At 47.0% G+C, this 18164-nt stretch overlaps 1 protein-coding gene across 1 annotated transcript; it reads right to left on the bottom strand.

The window, feature by feature from the left end:
• Positions 1-11784: 11784 nt before the first annotated feature.
• On the bottom strand, positions 11785-17316 carry LOC104461168 (protein SCO1 homolog, mitochondrial; the record flags this gene model as incomplete). The annotated part of the gene is made up of 4 exons (XM_010072650.1): positions 11785-12136; positions 15868-15983; positions 16093-16185; positions 17119-17316. Coding segments are annotated over 4 exons (536 nt in total), but the record flags the coding sequence as incomplete, so codon positions are not given.
• Positions 17317-18164: the final 848 nt, after the last annotated feature.

Raw genomic sequence — 18164 nt, 5'->3', positions numbered from 1 at the left:
GTTGGGGGTCAGGCAGGACCCGGAGCTGAGCTTTCCCATCTCAGGGCAAAGCACCACGACCAGCAGGCAGCACAAGCCAGGCTTCTGCTGGGTTACTCTCTTTCTGGCCTGACAACCTGTGTTCTCCGTTGCACATTTTCAAGAGATAAAACCCTCACTGACTCTTGCAAAACTCTTGGAAAGCTGGCTCATAAACTCTTGCAAATGGGATATTAAACTCCCTCAGGCTAGGGTGGGCTTCAAATGGAGGTCTCCCAGTCCCAATGCTCCATTTGGTTGGTACGGAGCAGACAGGCAACGGCTGCAGACTGAGCTCACCGGGCAGGGCAGGCGAGGACAGCAGCTGGCAGGAGCGATGGTAGCCTTCATGCCTGCACAGACAGAGGCAGCTCCTGGTGCATGAGCAGAAGGGTCTCCTCCACCCCAAGTCATCCTGTCTGTTTTGGTCGTCTTCTGTCACTGATCAGTATCACCCATTCGCCCTCCATGCTGCACGGATACTCACCCAGGGCTGCAGCACCAGCCTTCCCTCACCAGAACAAAGCCTATGGGACTTGGGTGAAGCCAGAAGCCTGTCCCAAATAGCTCCTGCCCCACCCAAAGCACCCCTCCCAGCTGGAGCACCCTGGGGCACCTGCTTCTGCAGCATGGGGGACGTTACCGCATCTTTCAGACGCAGTGGCTGGCCCTGCTTGTGCTGGCGCAAGGAAAGCTGACCCCATGGTCTTGCAGAACTGTCACTGTCACTAGTGTTTTGACAAACACATCGCATGTTGACCTTAATTTCATTTAAAGTCACTAAAAATGGACACCATCGCCACATATCTCATGAACCATGAATTCCCAGAATCCCTCTAAGCCTGGAGGATGAGGGAAAGCTTTTTTTAGCAAACATCCCCTGTGATCGGCCCTTTGAACTCAACACAGTGGATGTTCCGAGTGTCTGCAAAAAGCTGACACAAACCAGACTATCAGCTTGGGGCTTTGTCCTGATTGTAAATTGTCTGTGTGGCTTGGACAGGACTTTTCCTGCTCCCAGGCATGCCCAAAAGCCAGGGGGCCAGACCCTACTCCCCACGCCCAGCTGCTCCGAGCCACAGTGGCACAGAGGCAATGATGGAGGCAGTGATGCTGCCAGCAGCCTGGAAGGTGGCTGTCGGACAAGCTTCGAGCCTGCACTGTCCCTCTGCTGCTGCAGGGCAGCTGGAGTGCTAGAGGCACGGCCCAACGCCTGCAGGTCAGTGTAGGCAGCAGTGGTAGAGTTGGGGCTACTGGGTCTTTCGAACAACCATCTGCTCTTATGGGGCACTGGAAATTCCTCCAGTGAAGGCAAAAGGTCTAATTAAAGAGCTTATAAGTAAATCTGCTGGGCTTTTTTCTCAGAAATAGACATTATCCAGAAATAAGCACTCTACAAAAGCCAGAGGCTAGTGTCACACCCTCTGCAGAAAGCTGCTATTTCAGAAGTCCTAGGTATGAAAAAGAGCTGGAATAAAATACACCGGTTACACTGCATCAAGTTGCAACTAAACTAAATTACCAGCACAGCTAAGCCTTCTGTGACACCAGGAATGGTGCTCCTTGCTGCATTCCTCCCAGTGTTCACCAGCTTCTGGTTTCACTTACTTTCAGCTTTCCTGAATACAAAAGGAGTGGGCTGACATTTTCCCTGCCAGATGTCCACAGTGAAAGTTTTCCTGCAGAGTTCAGCAAAATACATCCACAATTTCCGAGACCAAGGCTTGGAGCGTGTGCACTGCAAGGAGCTGCAGGGGGCACATCCCACACACGCACAGCCGAGGGCAGGCCAGGATCTTTTCAACAGAGCAAACGGACCCAAAACCAAAATGAAGACCACAGGATCAGTGCTGATACCAGACTGTGCCACACCGATCTCCCTGCAAAGCCCTTCTCTGTGATTTAGTCTCTAAGGTCATCCAAGCCCAGGCACCAACCTGGGATCCAGCATGGGACGACCCGCTGATCTCCCAGCCCTCCTTCAGAGACCTCACAGTGTCTCCACCACACGCTGGGCTTGCCCCTCTTTTCCAGGGACACCTCCCAGGCTGATGAGCAGCTTTGTGCCTCATGTCACGGACCCAGGCGTGGGTGCAGGGGGTAGGTCTGGCACCCCTGAGTCAGACGGACTCCTCAGACCAGCTCCCCATGAGTGCGGTGGGCAAGGGAACAGTGCCAGGTCTCCTCTGCCCTGCAGCCAGTGGGACCTGGGCAGGCGAGAGGCTCATTAGCCGGCTGAGGCTGAACCCAGGAGTCACAGCTGGCAGTGGGACATCTGGTGCATCTGTCCCAGCAACTGGTGGGAAGACCCAGAAAGGGCTGGAGGGTCCACAGCTTGCTGGAGGACCTACAGCAGTGCACACCAGGGTGCTGGTCACTCCCAGTAAGTGGGGAACATGAGGGGGCCAAATGCCAGCAAATTACACCTCAAGTTCCACAGTTATGTCGTGACGGCTCCCACATAACCCCAGCCATGTGACAACGAAATGTCTAAGCGCCAGCAGGCCATGTCAGAGGACGTGGGAGCCAAGGGTGTTACACAGAGTGGGCAACATTGATCCCCAATATTTTCTGAAAAAAAAGCACAGGATGCATATTTCTTGGCCTCACAAGAGCTGGACAGGGAAAAGTAGCCTTTTTGTTTCACTTGTTGAATGCCTGGATCTCTTTTCTCAGCTCAGAGCTCTGGACTCCTTGCTCCTCTGGCCTCAGTGCTATCCCTGCCTCTCCCCCACCACCATGTCATCAGTGGCAGAGCCAGTAGGATGCTCCTGCAAACAGGCCAACGGTGCATGGGGTGGGACACGGGGGCTGCTGGCTCACACCATGGTACAAGATCGTCCCTTGTGAAGAAGCACTGACACCATCCCACCACAGCCAGGACTGCCACAAGCTCTGCTGCTTGGTGTTTGGGCAGGCGTGAAATGATATCCCAGGAAAAGATTAAATTTAGGGTGAGTCCCAGGCCAACAACACCCTGCTTCAGCTTCTCGCAGGCAGAAGACAGGGAAATACTTTCCTTTGCTACCAAAACCTCCCTAGGGCACTGCAGAAAGGCCCCAGGGCACACACGAAGGTGCACATCTACTTGCAAACAGCCGTGGGGAACAGCAGCTGCAGATCTATCTGTTGCTCCATGCTGCTAACATCATTCGTAGACAGAGCCGTCCTGAGGTGAAGGTTACAAGGGTGCTGTCACAGCGCGCTGCATTGCCTTGCAAGGCTCTCTAGTCCTGGTGTTGCCAGGGAGCTTTTATTAATGCCCTGCATTCAGATAAGGGCACCCATGGCTCAATATACCCCCACAAATTAAAGGTGGATTTACTGGCTGGTGTCTATCTATTTTTGCACAAAGAACTTTGGGAGAACAAGGAGGTTTTGTAAGCTGTAGCTAAGTTCCCTGGCATGCTGAAGGAACCTACTTTATTAAACTAGTAATACACAGCTTAAAACTCAGAATGAGCTGGCTCTTGCACAGAGACAGATGCAACCATCCCCGCCCAGGTCTCTCCAGCACAGATCCTCATACTCCCAGGAACACGTACAACTGATGCAGAGCTGCTAGAAGTCAGGGGCTAGATATTCCATGACCAGCATAGCTTGCTTTAAAAAAATTAGTTTCCATTTGAACCAAACCAAACCTTTTCAATCCTCTTCTAGGGGGGGAATAGTTAGCTTTCTGCTTTTCTTTTTAAGCCAACAAACCTAAGAGCAACCCAGTAAAACCGATCTGCTTATCAGTTCACATCTAATAGCAAGGACTGTGGCCATTCCGCCCATAGCACAGCCCAGAATATCTGATTGACTAAGCATACACTCAGTGTCCCAAGGCTGGGGAGCTCCTGAGCAGCCCCAGCTCACGCTGTGCTTGAGCCACAGTTCCTGTTTCTTCCAGATGAGCACCCTACACCAGCAGCAGGGACTGGAAAGCCTTGGCTGCAACTGGCAACCTCAGGGCATCGTGGCAGGCTCTTCACAGCTCTGCTTGACTCCTCAGCAGTACGCGTGTCGCTTGTTTTACCTGACTGAATATACGCACCAATTTGCAGGCAGGTGGCAAGGAGCTCCACCTCAGCCTTCAGCTCCATCCTGGAGTTCACCAAAGAGCACGTGAGTCCCCTCACTCATCCCCCAGTCCTGGTTATGGGCTGACAGGAGCATGTCCTTGGAACGCGGCGTCAGTGCTTGGACTATGTAAGTCTGATGAAGCGAGAAAAGGCCCAGAAAATGTAGATATTTGCAAAGTTACCGGAGAAAGGGAGAAAGAGCTACAGTATATCAAATTACACACAGCCTTGACCTAAGACAGGGATGAGGAAGACTTGGCTTTCCTATAGCTACCAAGCAGCAAGGATTAAATGGTGCTGGGTGGCTGCAGGAGGACGCCAAGGTTCAGCCAGCTTTCTTCAATGGCCAGGCTTCTTTGCCACCGAAGCTCAGTGCCACTGGCTGCAGTTTCTGAAGGACCACCACAACAACAGCCATGCTACCACGGCTTGCAGTGCTCTCTGGTGCTGGCCAACAATGCTGTTTGGTCTGTCACTGCCAAAATGCCAACAAGCAGGACTGGCTGCAGCATTTCTATTAGCACTGAGGAGCCTGAACCCCGACTGCTTCAGGAGCCTGAGTCTCCATCAGCTGAACCCCTGTGTGAGCAGCACAACAGTGCTCACCTCAGAGGAGGGAGTCAGGGAAAAGCAATAGCGCCAGGAGTTGCCTAGAGGGATGCAGGGCATGTGGCAGCCACGGTGCAGGAGACACGAGCAGAGTGACAACCACATGGCCAAGGGTCAGCTCAGGTGCACACCTCGGTTTTCCATGCACCCCACTGTTGCCGCCAAGTCTGTCCCATTCCTTGGCCTCGTGCTTTTGGAACCCTCTGCACAACCTCCTCTAGTCTGAACTTAAGCCTGCTGTGCCTGCAGCAACCTCCCCGCTCCCTCCCTGTACCCCCAAGTCCCCAGGAAGCGGGACCCGATACACAAAGGCAGCTTCCAATCAAGGAGCCAGTGCAACAAGCACAGAAAAGCTGTCCTGAGCTCTGCAGTCCTCTTCCTTGCCCTCTCTTACTGTTCTTGCAGCTTGCTCCTCAGTCAAGCTGCCTGGCTCGTGCTCTGGAGTGGACTAGGAGTGCTCCTGAGGTTGCTTCTGTCTCAAAGAAGGTGCTGGTACAAACCTGTGCTGAGCGGAGCACGCCTGGCGACTGCCCAGCCAGCAACCCAGGAGCACCCTGCAGACCCCAGGCCAGCAAGCTTCTAGTTGAGAGACTCATCAACCCCCGGAAGCACAGGGGCCCAGCTGGCACCATTGGAAGTGTTTGCTGAATACAAGCGCTCAAGGAATGCCAAGGACCAGACATTGACTGGATCAGGCCAGGGAGCCATGTCCTCTCTGCTGCACTCGCCTGCTCTAGGCACAAGCGAGCTCGTCAGCTGCAGCGCACATGGTTTTGGAGCTGGGGAGCAGATAAATTCCCAGGTCACGGGCCATTTGATCCAGGTCAATTCTCCTTAAGATCAAAACTGGATTTGTACTGAGCCCTTTTTGCTATCATGGCAGGCACACCGAGGATTTCACACTAGCAGTACACACGTGACAGTGTATGGAAAAATAAACCCCGATTTGGATTTTGCCCTGATGACTGTGGACTGATGCCCAGTCTGGCTCCTGCATCCTCTCAAGAGACACCAGTGAAGGCCTGGCTTTCCTGATAGGTTTCTTTTAAGTGCAGAAAAGAAAAATTCAGTGCAGGGGGGGGGGGGGGGGGGGTTTTTTTTAAAAAAAAAAACCAACAGAAATGTGTTTGGAGCACATTTCTGGGCACATAAAAGAGAAAGAGAGAAAGTGACTGGGGTCAGTATGGATTTCCTAGGAGGTAAATCACATCTGACCACCCTGATTGCCTTTTACGATAAAACGACCAGATTCGTGGATGTGGGGAAAGCAGTGGATGCTGTCTAGCCTCAGCTCCCAAAACTACTTACCACACTGTTCTTGTGTCCCAGCTAGGAGTTTATGGTCTGGATGGGCAGGTAAAGAACCTGCCTGGGCAGTAAGACTCAGAGGATACTTGTTAGGGGTCACATGCATGGGTCAGTCCTGGCAGAGGCAAAAACACTCTCACTTACAAAGTTTGCAGGTGAAGTAGTGAGAGGAGCAGCTGATACCCTCTAGGTCAGAGCTGTCATCCGGAGGGACGGGCTGACAGGAACCTTCTGAAGTTCAACAAGGACCAACGCAAAGTCCTGCACATGGTAAGGAAAACGTCCTTGCAAAAACACTGCTGGGAACTGACTGGCCAGGGGCAGTTCAGTCAGAAGAATCTGAGGCCAAGATGGTCAGGGGCCTGGAGCTGGCCATCGTATACAACACCAGGAGAGGCTGAGGTAACAGGGCTTGTTCAGCCTGGGAAGGAGAAAGCTTCAAGAGGACCTAACAGCAGCCTTCCAACCCCTATGAGAAGGTGATCAAGAAGATGGAGTCAGGCTCTTAGCCCTGGTGCATGGCGAAAGAATAAGAGCTAAAATGCTGGTTGAAATGAGTTCTTCAGACTGGATATAAAGAAAAAAAATTGCTCTAGTGGGAAACATTTTTATACACATATAAGAGGTTGTGCACTCTCCATCCTTGGAAGTTTTCAAGCCCTACCTGTTTAAAACCTTGAGCAACCTCGCCTGAGCCCATAGCTGCCCCTGCTTTGAGCAGAAGGTTGGAATACAGACCTCCTGAGGTTCCTTCCCATCCGAGTTATTCCATGATCTGGAATGGAAATGGACCATGAGGTTTGCAGACATTTAAAGCAACAGTCTCTGTACCTCTCCAATCCCTAGCTCTGCCTGTGCTGGGGGTGAGAACGTTCCCGAGATGGCCAGCTTCACCCGTGTGGCTTAAGCATCACTCATTAGTTCAGCTCCTCCATAGGCTACGCGTGCAGCACACAAGGAATGCTTGGGGAGACAAATTAAGTCATTCCTCATTCCTCAGACATCTTGTCGCAAGTCTCCAGCCTGGGATGGCACCAACTCTGCAGTTGGTACTACAGACAGCAGCTGCTGTGAAGACGCTGTTTTCTGACAGTATTTTACAGGACAAGTAGGCTGGGGCTGGCTGTGGTCTGGGCACACACAGTAACGCTCTGCAGATCAGCCTCTTCCAGGCTTGTACTCTATCGTCCGTCTGTCTGGGGTACGCAGGGGTCCCCATTTGCCCGAGGTAACAGAGGCTCACCTTCACAGCACCAGACTCCCAACAAATTTGGTTCCCAAGTAAAACCTGTATTGTGATAATGTTTCCACAGGGGAGACCCACTTTGGGAGCCAGGCACCTCTCGGCCCCAGTCCAGTGCTCAGGTCAGCCACAAGCAAGGGCTCCTGCCGTAAACCTTCCCCTGCCAGACCTGAGCTCCCTCTTTGTGGGGCAGGCACTGCGCTCGGGGCTACAGGGCATCTGGGTACAATGAGTACACAAGGAAGCTTGCTCTATTTCTAATACCAAAGAAATACTGGACATCCACTGACAAAGGGTCTCCAAGCCCACACAGCATATTCCACTTCCTCCACTACATATCCACCCCTTGACCAGCTCTGCCTCCTCCTGCTCAGTATTCAGCACAGCCCTTGGTCCTCCCAAACACGCACGGAACAGAGCTGTGCTCCTTGCTGTCACCAAGGCAAGGCAGTGAAAGTCTAACAGTTGCCTAAACAACAGATTTTTAATAATTTTTTAAGCCAACAAACGAAACACAAAAAAGCCCTTCGCTTCCAGAGAACATTTCCCTCCTGGCTCCTGGAAAAGGCCGATTGAAAAGAGATGAGCAGGGTCCATTTGAGAGGCAGAAAGAAGCAGGACATCAGCTGCTCCCACTGCCAGGAGGCAAGGCACATGCTTGAGGGCTGTGATGTAGCCCATGGGCTGGTTCCTCCCTCCTAAATCTTTCTGTAAGTTTCCCATAGACCCCCAGTCTGCCACAAGCTTCTCATGTTAGCTGGTTCTGCCTTTCAGAGCATGTAAAAACAAGTCAAAGGACATGACACTTACGCCAAAACATTTGGGAGAAGACAGAAATCTTACATTTGTCTCTGTAGCAGGAGTCAGCTGCAAATTAGCTTTGGGAAATAAATGTAGATGGGGTTATCCCTGACACCCGGCAGCCCACAGGCTTTGTACCAAGCTTGCAAACCCTCAGGACAGAGGCTTGGTAAGCTTGCCTCATACAAATTTCTGCTGACTTCTACTTTGCTTTAACTTGGCTTAGCTGTAATACCAATGTTGTCTTCCGAGCAGGTGGTTCTGGCTAATTTGTTTTATTTTTACTTATCATTGCTTCATACAACTCTAGTCTTACACAGGTTGTACTCTGGGCAGGATAAGGTATTTGTGACTAATACACTGATGCAATACAGAGAAATACAAGCCTAATACAAAGCAGAGACCTTGAGAAATGCAGACAAAGGCCACTGCATAGAGAAGTACAGCTACGGGATGATAAGACATGGGGCAGAGACTCAGCCCTGGCAGCTCCACAGCGACAAACAACCCAGGAACGGTCAAATAAATACAGACCTGCAGGTGTCACCCATGTAAACCAGTTTTGTCCAGAGACCAAGTATCCAATTTGGTCCATATGTAAAAATGTGTGAGCGATACAACATGGAGTCACACAATGGAAAAAAAGGAGCATCTTGTAGTATGACTGACTCCATCATAGAGCCAGTTTTTGTTGCACAGACAAAGAGAGGTGAGCAGTAAGCATTTCATGGCAATTTACCACTATCCAGCAATCCTTCAGGAACAGGGGTCAGTTTTTCACTGTTTCTTTCCTGCTGCCAGTAACAACTGCCAAGAAGCTACTGACAAGAACCTACTGAAGATCAGTGCATCAAGCAACCCACCTGCCTAGCCCTTCTCACGGCATTTTTGCACGAGCATCTCCTTTATATCTGTTAAACTCACTCCCTTAAAATCTCCTCCTGCTGCAGAGCATGCACATGCCCCTTCTAGGCTTCCATTACATGCAAAACACCATCAGCACAGCGATTTAGAGGGAAACTCAAGGAAACTGCCATGCTTTTCACACATGCTCCCCTGTGAAAAATGGAGGGGCAATACAAGACCCCAAACACAAAGGGAGGTCTCAGTCCCAGGAGGCTGCGCATCAGCATGGCAGGGAGAAACCCCAGAAGGCATGATCCACAATCCTGGCCTTTTGGCGACTGCTGCTGATGGAGATCCCCCAGCCCACCAAAAGAGGGGTCCCCTGGCCAAGCCCTGCTACTGGCAGAGGCTACGACATACATCAAATTCAAACCACTCCTCTACTTCATGGTCAGTTAAGTAAAATGGGTTCTAAATAAATACACGCTCTCCTTTAGCCCCACAACCAACCTGCTACATTTTTAGCTTTGAAATATTGTCCTCTTCCCTATTCCCTTCAGAAGACAGATATGGCTGAAAAATGCGTATTATTAATATTTTCAGTCCCTAAAGATTGAAACTACAGTATTAAAATTCATCTTTTCTCCACAGGGTATCCTAAGCATTTGGGTGTGTAATCAAAAGCACAAATAGACTTTAAAGAGGCAAAGTACTCTCCTGGACCAGCTGCTCCATTGCTCAGTCGCATTCCCACTAGGTTTTCCACATCAGTATTTTCAACACAGAACAGAGGGGAATTGAGACTAATACAGAAGCAGTGGTGAGACAGGCAGGACAAATTCCCCCTCTGTCTCCAAGGAGAATATTCAGGTTATTTCTGACTTGTTCAAAAAGGAAATAAAGTATTTCCCCAATGCAAATACAGTAAATAAGAACTTGGGGACCTACAGCACGCGAGAAGGGATTAGAAAAAGCTGCACAGGCCTGCACTTCTAAACACCATCTCTGTCAGCACGACTCGCTGATAGCTTCTGTTTATTACCAGTTAACACGTGCAACCTGTCCACTACAGAGAGAACCTACTGAATGGCCACCGTGTTGGGCCACTGGGACCCATAACGAGGTGATATTTCAATGCTGCTTTTAGGACAAGAGCAGATAAATATAATTTACCATCTTCTGTATCCTAATGTACTGTGTTGCCCAAGTCATCCTAAAAACAACTGCTTCAGAAGTTCAAAATGGAGGTGATTTTCCCTAGTAAAGGTCATGATGAAAAAAGGAAACAGACACACACTCATCTGGAGCAGAGAAACTCAGAGCACTGAGTACAACCTCAACACAACAAATTTCATAGAAACACAGAAGTGGTAGTTGGAAGGGAGCTTAAGAGGTCCGTAGTCCAGTTTCCCACAGGACTACCACCAGCAGGTCAAGCCATGGCCTGTCGTGTTTCAAAACAAACTGGTGCACAGCCAGTGCAAGGCGCGGAATCACACTTGCAATCACTCTATGAAAATAAAACTATTATTGCAGGGTGCCACTTATCACAGGCACTAATATGATTCATAACACCTTGGATTTGACACAGCTTCTAATTGAGAGAAAGCTTAAAGTGTGAAATTTCCTTTGGAAGTCACTCCTATTGCCTACTGCAATCAAACAAGCCAGAACAAGGAAGAAAAAAACCTGACTTCCTTTTCAGCTGTTGAGTTTAATTCTACTAAGTCTATCTAGTATTGGGGGGGGTGTGAAGTATCTTAGAACTTCAGGAATCTTCCTTCCTTGCCAGACCTTTATCAGAATAGTGCAGTCTTAGGCATTAACCTCCCCAATACCCTCTGGAGGTCACCACAGTATAGGGCAGCTGATGTGGACCTATGCTACTTTGTCACATTATAGCACTGGAACAAGTTAAATTTACCATTTATCAGGATTTTGGAAAGATGGAAATCTACCATAGACACTGCACCTTCCCTGGGACAGGAATGTTCACTTTGAACCTCCATGCTCAGAAGAATGCCAGTGCTATCAGTAGGAGCACTTGTGTTCAGTCAGAAACACTCTGGCTTACACCAAGAACTCTTGTTTTGTTTCCTGTGGGTCATTCTCTGGGGTTCAGCTACCTTAAAAAAGTACATTCAGCTCATGGTTTGCACTATTATAGATAACACTACTTTGTAAAAAGAGCAAACAGAGCAAGAGTATGAAGCCTGACCAGTAAGCAAAGTTCTGATGATATTCTAGTCAAACCTAGCTAAGCAAAAAAAAATAAAATAAAAAAGTATTGCTTATACAAAGCAATTTTTATTTTCAAATGCTGTATGGCATAAAATTTATCTGGTGGACAGCACTGTGCATGGACACAGACCTCCTCCATCCTCCCCTCTTCACTACTCAGCACAGCACAGTCAGGCCAACTATGCATAAAATCATTTAGACCAGAAGAAAAATCTACTGGCAACCCATTACTCATTTCCTTATAAGTTAACAGCATTCACCTGGAAAAATCATCAAGAAAAAAAACATCTCATTTCTGCATTCAAATGGAGAAGAAATCGGGCACACTACAAGACTGGTCCCATGCGTGGAAGCTGCTGTTGCTTTCAGTGCTTTTCACCTTCTTCATCTTGCTAAAGAAGTACTCTTAAGGCTCTCCTGCTTATAATATTGTAACTGCCTCTCCCAGAAGGCAAAACAGTGCAGAAAAAAAGAGGGCAGGGGTCCTCTGAGAATGCCATGGCCCACATGGCTTTTCATCACGTAATCCTCCTCCTGCAGTGACCGTCCTTCACTGAAGTCTTGCCAAGAGCTGCCATTTAATTTTACCAGTGATACATACATTCTTCCCAAATGAAAGAAGTGTTTTCTATTTTTTCACTCCCAACAGAGCAAATTTCATTCTGTAGCCTAGATCTTGCTGCAAACAATATCCATGGGGAAGGCTCTGTAGAGATTTTTGAGAATGGTATTTTGCAGAAGTACGGTCGCTTTTCTTATTTGGAAGAAAGGTGGTAACAGGATGTTACACTTGTATATTTCTGCTCTAACTCCAATGCCCAATTACAGCTAAATCTGCAGGTGACGGTCACATCAATCTTTGAGGACCTTGGTTTCAGGATCTGTATTTTCTCATGTGTGCAGCAATAGAAGCAGAAATCTCAGTGCTCCTCTTATTCTGACCATAATAGTCCACGAACTCGCCATCTGGCCCGACGAGGTACATTATTATTGTGTGATCCACCTGCAAGAGAGCACACAGGGGCCCGGTAAGAAAGGTCCTGCACATAGCCCAAAGTCAGCAGCAACAGCCTCCTGGTCAGCCTTTGGTTCAGCTGTCTGACAAGACTTTTCACCAACAAGCTAAAATAAGACAAGGAAAACCCCAGCATCACCTCACCAACCTTTTCTTGTTTTACCCAAGAAAATAAATAGAGAAAACTAGTTGCATACTCTGTGAAGGAATACTGTAAGCAAACAAGTCTTCCCTAAGCTGCTGGCATCCTTCCCACAGCACAGACAAGGATGGGGCTAACCTGGGGGCTAATGGTCTTTCCCCCTCGCTTTTCCCAGTTTCCCTCTATTTCTCATGAGGCTCCATGACCCTCACAAGGTACTCAATGCTAATATGATGTAAATCCAATATAAACAGAGATATTTCCTTAAATCAAGTTCACCGTCAGTGCAAATAATGGGACCAAGAGCATCACTGAGATACAGGAGCTGCAGATAAAAGAGCCGGTGCAGAGGAAAATACACGCGCTGGGAGGGGGCTCCCTCTACTGTCCGAACTGAAATAACCTAAAAAAACCCATTCAAAGTAACAGTTACTTGAGTTCAAGATATTCCACTTTGATTTACAAAAAAATTAACTCCACTGCAAATTTATTTAAAATGTACACTGCAAGTACCGTCTGCATCTAACCGTGACACCATCTTTACAAGCAAAGACACAAAACACTGAAGATGGAGGCCATGAAGCTGCAATAGCTCAAGTGACTACATCATCTCACTGGAAAAAAAGAACCGAAATGTACTCACGCACTGAGAGCACAACTGTGCTTGAAATTAAGAAATTGCATAAATATTTCCAGTACCACAAGCTAAAAGGATGCATTAAACTTAATGGGACTTCTGACACTGAAAGAATGTTTCTTTTATTAAAGAAGGTTTAATTCAAATATTTTAATCTAGTTCCGAACATCCAATACAAGATCACAAAATCAAGTTCCAGAAAGTTTTTTTAAAGGAATCTGAATCACAATTTAGATCCTTCAAACGGAAGCTAGCAAAAAAAAAAAAAAAAAATCAGGTAGCCTCCTCAGAGCATCTTAACTCCCTGGCCTATGGAAGATGAAGTACAGTCAGGATGGAGTGCAGTTTGTGGCAAAAGACCACTGTTTTTCAAGCTGTGCCTGAAAGCCTGTGCTGTTCCCACTGAGTTTCAACGCAATCTCATAAACCACAGAATAAAACAAGTAAATTGAATTCTCTGGTATTGAGAAGTATAAAACTGAGATTATTAAATAGGAATTAGTAACATTCAAGTAATACTTGCAAAATTCAAACAGATGTTTAGAAATTATAATTTCTAAATGCTCATCTCGATGCTCTTTTCAAGTCAAAACAAGCAGCAAAGTTTAACTGGCTGTTAACTGACCTCTTCCTCTTCCCCACCTCCCAGCAGCCTGCAGGGGACACAGAACCCGCTCCTGTACAGACATCAGTCTTAACCACCAACTGGCACAACAGGTCCATGCAAGACATAATGAGGGAAAAAAATGCTTACTGGAAGAAATGACAGGGTAGTAATTACCTGGATAAGTCTCAGGTAGGCACAAAGCCAGCCACAACCTCTCTCTCCTAGATCTGCTGTTGCTGCTATCCTCTTTCCATTTTGTTTCAGACACCATGCTCTCTGGCCCCCCTGCCCTGGGGACACCTGAGCTCACTGTCTCTCAAAACCAAGAGCCTACGACCAGTCCTGAAGAGATACAGGTATAATTTTCCTCCTTGGCACCACATCTAGGGCTCCCAGGCTGTTTCCCCACTCCCAATTCACCAGTCTTTCTTCCTCACTGCCCTTCCCTTCTCTGACTCACAATCCTAGCACTGACCAGTGGTATGCTCCCTGCATCCTGAATCCCTTCTCCTACTTCATTACATCTGTAGTGACATTCTCCAGTTCAGTTTCACCCTCCAGCCTCCCTCGAAGCTGCTGCCATCTACAGTTATTTTCCTCGGCCGAATCCCTGAATTTTCCCTTCATGGCCATGCCAGAATCCAGGTGTGGTTTGCCAGAATTCACATGTGATCTACTTCATAAGCAGTAGCACTCCTTCAGCTTTTCTGGCTTCTTTCCACCTCCTCTCCTCAACTTCAGTTCACTCATTTAGTGTCAGATTCTACCAATTCTTTCTCTCCCCTGGGCAGGCATCCTTTCCCAATCCTGTTCTATAATCTACTCTTGCATGTCCACCAGCCTCCTTTTATAAAACTGGTTTTAGATTGATCGATTTCAGATTGATGCTAGACTGATTTAAATTGGGTTTGAATTTCCCCAGCAAGCTTCACTCCTCCATTCAAATACACTATCTTAGACACAAACTTCTGTAGCTACTGAGTTGCCACATTAAGCGAAAACAAGTTCTTCACCTCCCACTTCACACTCCTTTCAGTAACATAGAGCAGCGCACATCACCAGTATGACTGTCTTCTCTTTCCTGACATCACGTGCTGCCTCTTGCTGTTTCTTTCTATTTACCACTTTTTTGTTCCACCAATCTTTATGTCCACATGGATAATTTATATGCTGCAGTCAGGTGGTTTTAAAAAACAGATGAAGAACAGACAATACTGAGTCACAACAAAACCAATCTGCCTCAGCATCCTACCTCAAACAGTGGCCAACAATGACTGCTTTAAAGAATATAAAACCAGTACCACAAATATGCTATCTTCCTCTATTACCTCCCAGTTTCCAAACATTTTTAGCTCACAGGCTCCTGAGCTAGGCAAGATTTCTGCACACTTCAAAATCCTCAACAGATTGTTTTTTTCAAAGACTAAAAAGTCTCCCTGCAGACTCCCATGAACTTCTACCATTTCCATCTGTAGCGAGGGATTCCACTTCTCATGTGCCCACTGCAACAAGAACCATCACCTTTCCATTTGAACCTGGTTTTAATTTTCTATGATACCCTCAGTTCTTGTAATGAAGATCATATAACGTGTGTCCTCACTTTTCATATCACTTGCACCTACTTTACTCTTTCAGTCTGCTCAGGATGTGGCAAGACAGGAAGGCCTCGGCAGCAGCTCTGAGCCCTGTATCCAGTCCTATGCACTTCCAGAGAGTAAGATTTTGACTATCCAGTTTAGCCTCACTTACTTAAACCTCAGTTTCCCCCTTCATACTATTACTCCATGTATTTTACTCCCACTTAATTTAGCATTAACATGCTCTCTCCTCCAGGTCATCTGACACAGGAGGAACACCCCCACAGTATCTGCAGGCAGACTTTGCACCATCCAAGTCTCTCGGCAGGAAGCCCCCGCTCCTTGGTGTCATTTTGGCAGGGAATGAGCTGTTACCCACTTTTAACTCTCATTTCTCCCTCTTCCTATTGTCTTAATTTCCCAGTTCCATTTTCACTCTGGAGCACACAGGAAAACAGTGGGACAAAAATATTACATGGCAGAAGAAAGTTCAAATTACTGCCAGGCTTGCTAGCTCATATGCTGTTCTGCATGCAGGCCTGGGATTGTACATTTTTAGAACATTTCAGTGAGGTTCTGAGCTTGTAAGAGGGCACCTTGTTTGTGTCTGAGGCCTCCAAAACGCAGCACCAGTGCAACAGGGCTCTGTCATGTAGGTCTTCAGCACAGATTGCAACAGCTGCCTTTTGATTTTAAAATCTATATCCTGCTCTTATCCAAAGCCTTTCATTAGGTAAGGGCCCTACATTTACTTACTATGTAATCATTGTCTTCATCTTTAGGACCTTCGCTGTAATACACACGGTAAGCTTTGGCCACTTGGTCAATCTGTGCCTTGGTACCAGTCAATCCGATCAGCTTTGGAGAAAATTCTAGACAGAAGACATTTAGACATTTTAGTGAAAAGAGTCCTATCAAGAGGCTCTTTTTCAGTGCTCTATATTACATGCTATAAGCCCTCAAGGAAGAAAACAGAAATACCTTTAACATATCTGGCAATGGCTTCTTCGTTGTCCCTCTCAGGATCAATGGTGATGAAGAGTGGGGTCAGATTAGGCAAAGATGGAATTCTATCTGTGACAGTAACAATCATAATTTTTTCTTAGAAAACTAAAAATCATTTCTCACCTCCCCTCAAATAAGCTCAGAGCCAAGCTATCGTAACATCAATCCAAGTCCACCATAAGTGACAAAAAAAGGCCATTCTGAGCAGCTTAATTTATGTAATTTGCAAATGAAACAAATGCTGTGAAATCCAGCACTTTGTGCTTGTGCTGGGTGCAGCTACACTTCCAGCCTCTCAGCTGGAGACCCTGCCCTGCTTAGGAGAGAGGACAAATTGGCTCTGATGCAGAAAACGCCAGGGCATGATGCATGTCTCAGAGGACAATGGTCGATACAACAAAAGCACGCCTGTGATGGTGGACTGGGAAGACAACTGAAGACACAACTCAGTCTTTTCCCCTCATGTTCCAGTCATAGCCTTCCCTACATTTTCTTTACTTTAGTCCGTCCTCCCACATGCTTGGTTACTATTATCACTGCTCGTAACTCTTCAGGGCCTGCAGGTTGAGTAAACCACCTCTATCACACAGCTTTTCCCCAACCTCCGTTCCACAGCACAGTCACTCTCAAATGAGACTCTCACAGAGATCTGTTCTCAGAATGAATAAAACAGATGGAAAAAAACCAACCCCTAATACAGCCCATAACCACTTCTTGGCAAAAATATAATGCAATGGCACCATTCCCTGTAACCTGCAACCATCACATTTTATTACCAAGAAGTCCCCTGTTGTAGAAAGATCAGTGTTGTCATGTTCTAAATATCAGAATCTAGTGACAGCAGATTGATGTATGTATCACTTAGCAATCAATTCAACTACTGAATAGAGGTCAACAGCATTTTTTGAAAAAGATCACCAGTTATTACTATTTCCAATATTTTACCACAATTAAGTTGGACCTCCCATAGAAAGGACCACTACACCAACCAAATTCCCATACCAATTTCATCTACCACTTCAATCATTTTCTCCAGTTCATCAGGACAGATGTCAGGGCAGTGTGTGAAGCCGAAGTAGATCAGCACCCACTGGCCAATGTAGTCCTTGCTGGTCTTGGGCTGTCCCTCGTGGTTGACGAGTGAGAAGGGCCCTCCTAGCAGCGGTTTCCCAATGCCTCGGTTTCGTTCTTTCTCCAGCTCTACAAAAAACAAGAGGGGATCAAACACACCCATGCCACAATTCACACTGCTTCCCAGGTGAGGCTAAGAAGCCATTGCAGAGTCACAGCCCAGGGCACTGAGACATCAAGATCTATCAATGTCCAGCATGCAGAAGCCCAATGTGGACAAGACTTCCAAAAAGCAGTCCATTTTGAGAAAAATCAAATATATCCCTAAACTCCTTTGAAAGACAATAATCTCTTTCATTGTCATGATTCTATTTTTATAAAAAAAAAAAAAAAGAAAAAAAAAGACAAAAACAGGAACCTGGTTTCTTGTGAAACAGAAAAATTAGCACCCTTTGCAAACTGAACATAACTCAAAAGCTGTAATACCTCTGATTTTCAGCATTAAAAGCATGAAAATGAAAACAGTTACTGCAGGACAGGGAAACACATGCATATGCTACACAGAGAAAAACCAGCCTGCACAGAAAATCCCACCTCCCCATCTGAGCTACAGTGACTGGCAGGAGCGAGCCCAACCAAACACAACTGTTCCGACAGCAAAAGCATATTTTATAGAATCACAGAAGGGTTTGGGTTGGAAAGGACCTTAAAGATCATCAAGTTCCAACCTTCCTGCCATGGGCCGGGACACCTCCCTCTAGCCCAGGTTGCTCAAAGCCTCATCCAAAACTCACAACCTTGAAGGCTTTTTTTAATTTTTGAAATTTTACTGTGGTATTTATACACACACAGGCACAAGGTCTGACATGATTCAGCTGCATGCCAAAGTGGGCAAAATACATCTGAAGACAAACACTACACCACCCTAAATACAAACAATACATCACCTGAGGGAGGTGAGGCAGTGGCCCAGGTTG

Source organism: Pterocles gutturalis, unplaced genomic scaffold, assembly GCF_000699245.1.
Source record: "Pterocles gutturalis isolate BGI_N339 unplaced genomic scaffold, ASM69924v1 scaffold22277, whole genome shotgun sequence".
Classification (NCBI taxonomy): Eukaryota; Metazoa; Chordata; class Aves; order Pterocliformes; family Pteroclidae; genus Pterocles; species Pterocles gutturalis.
The sequence above is the reverse complement of the archived record's forward strand: the minus strand, read 5'-3'. Positions and strand labels throughout refer to the sequence as shown.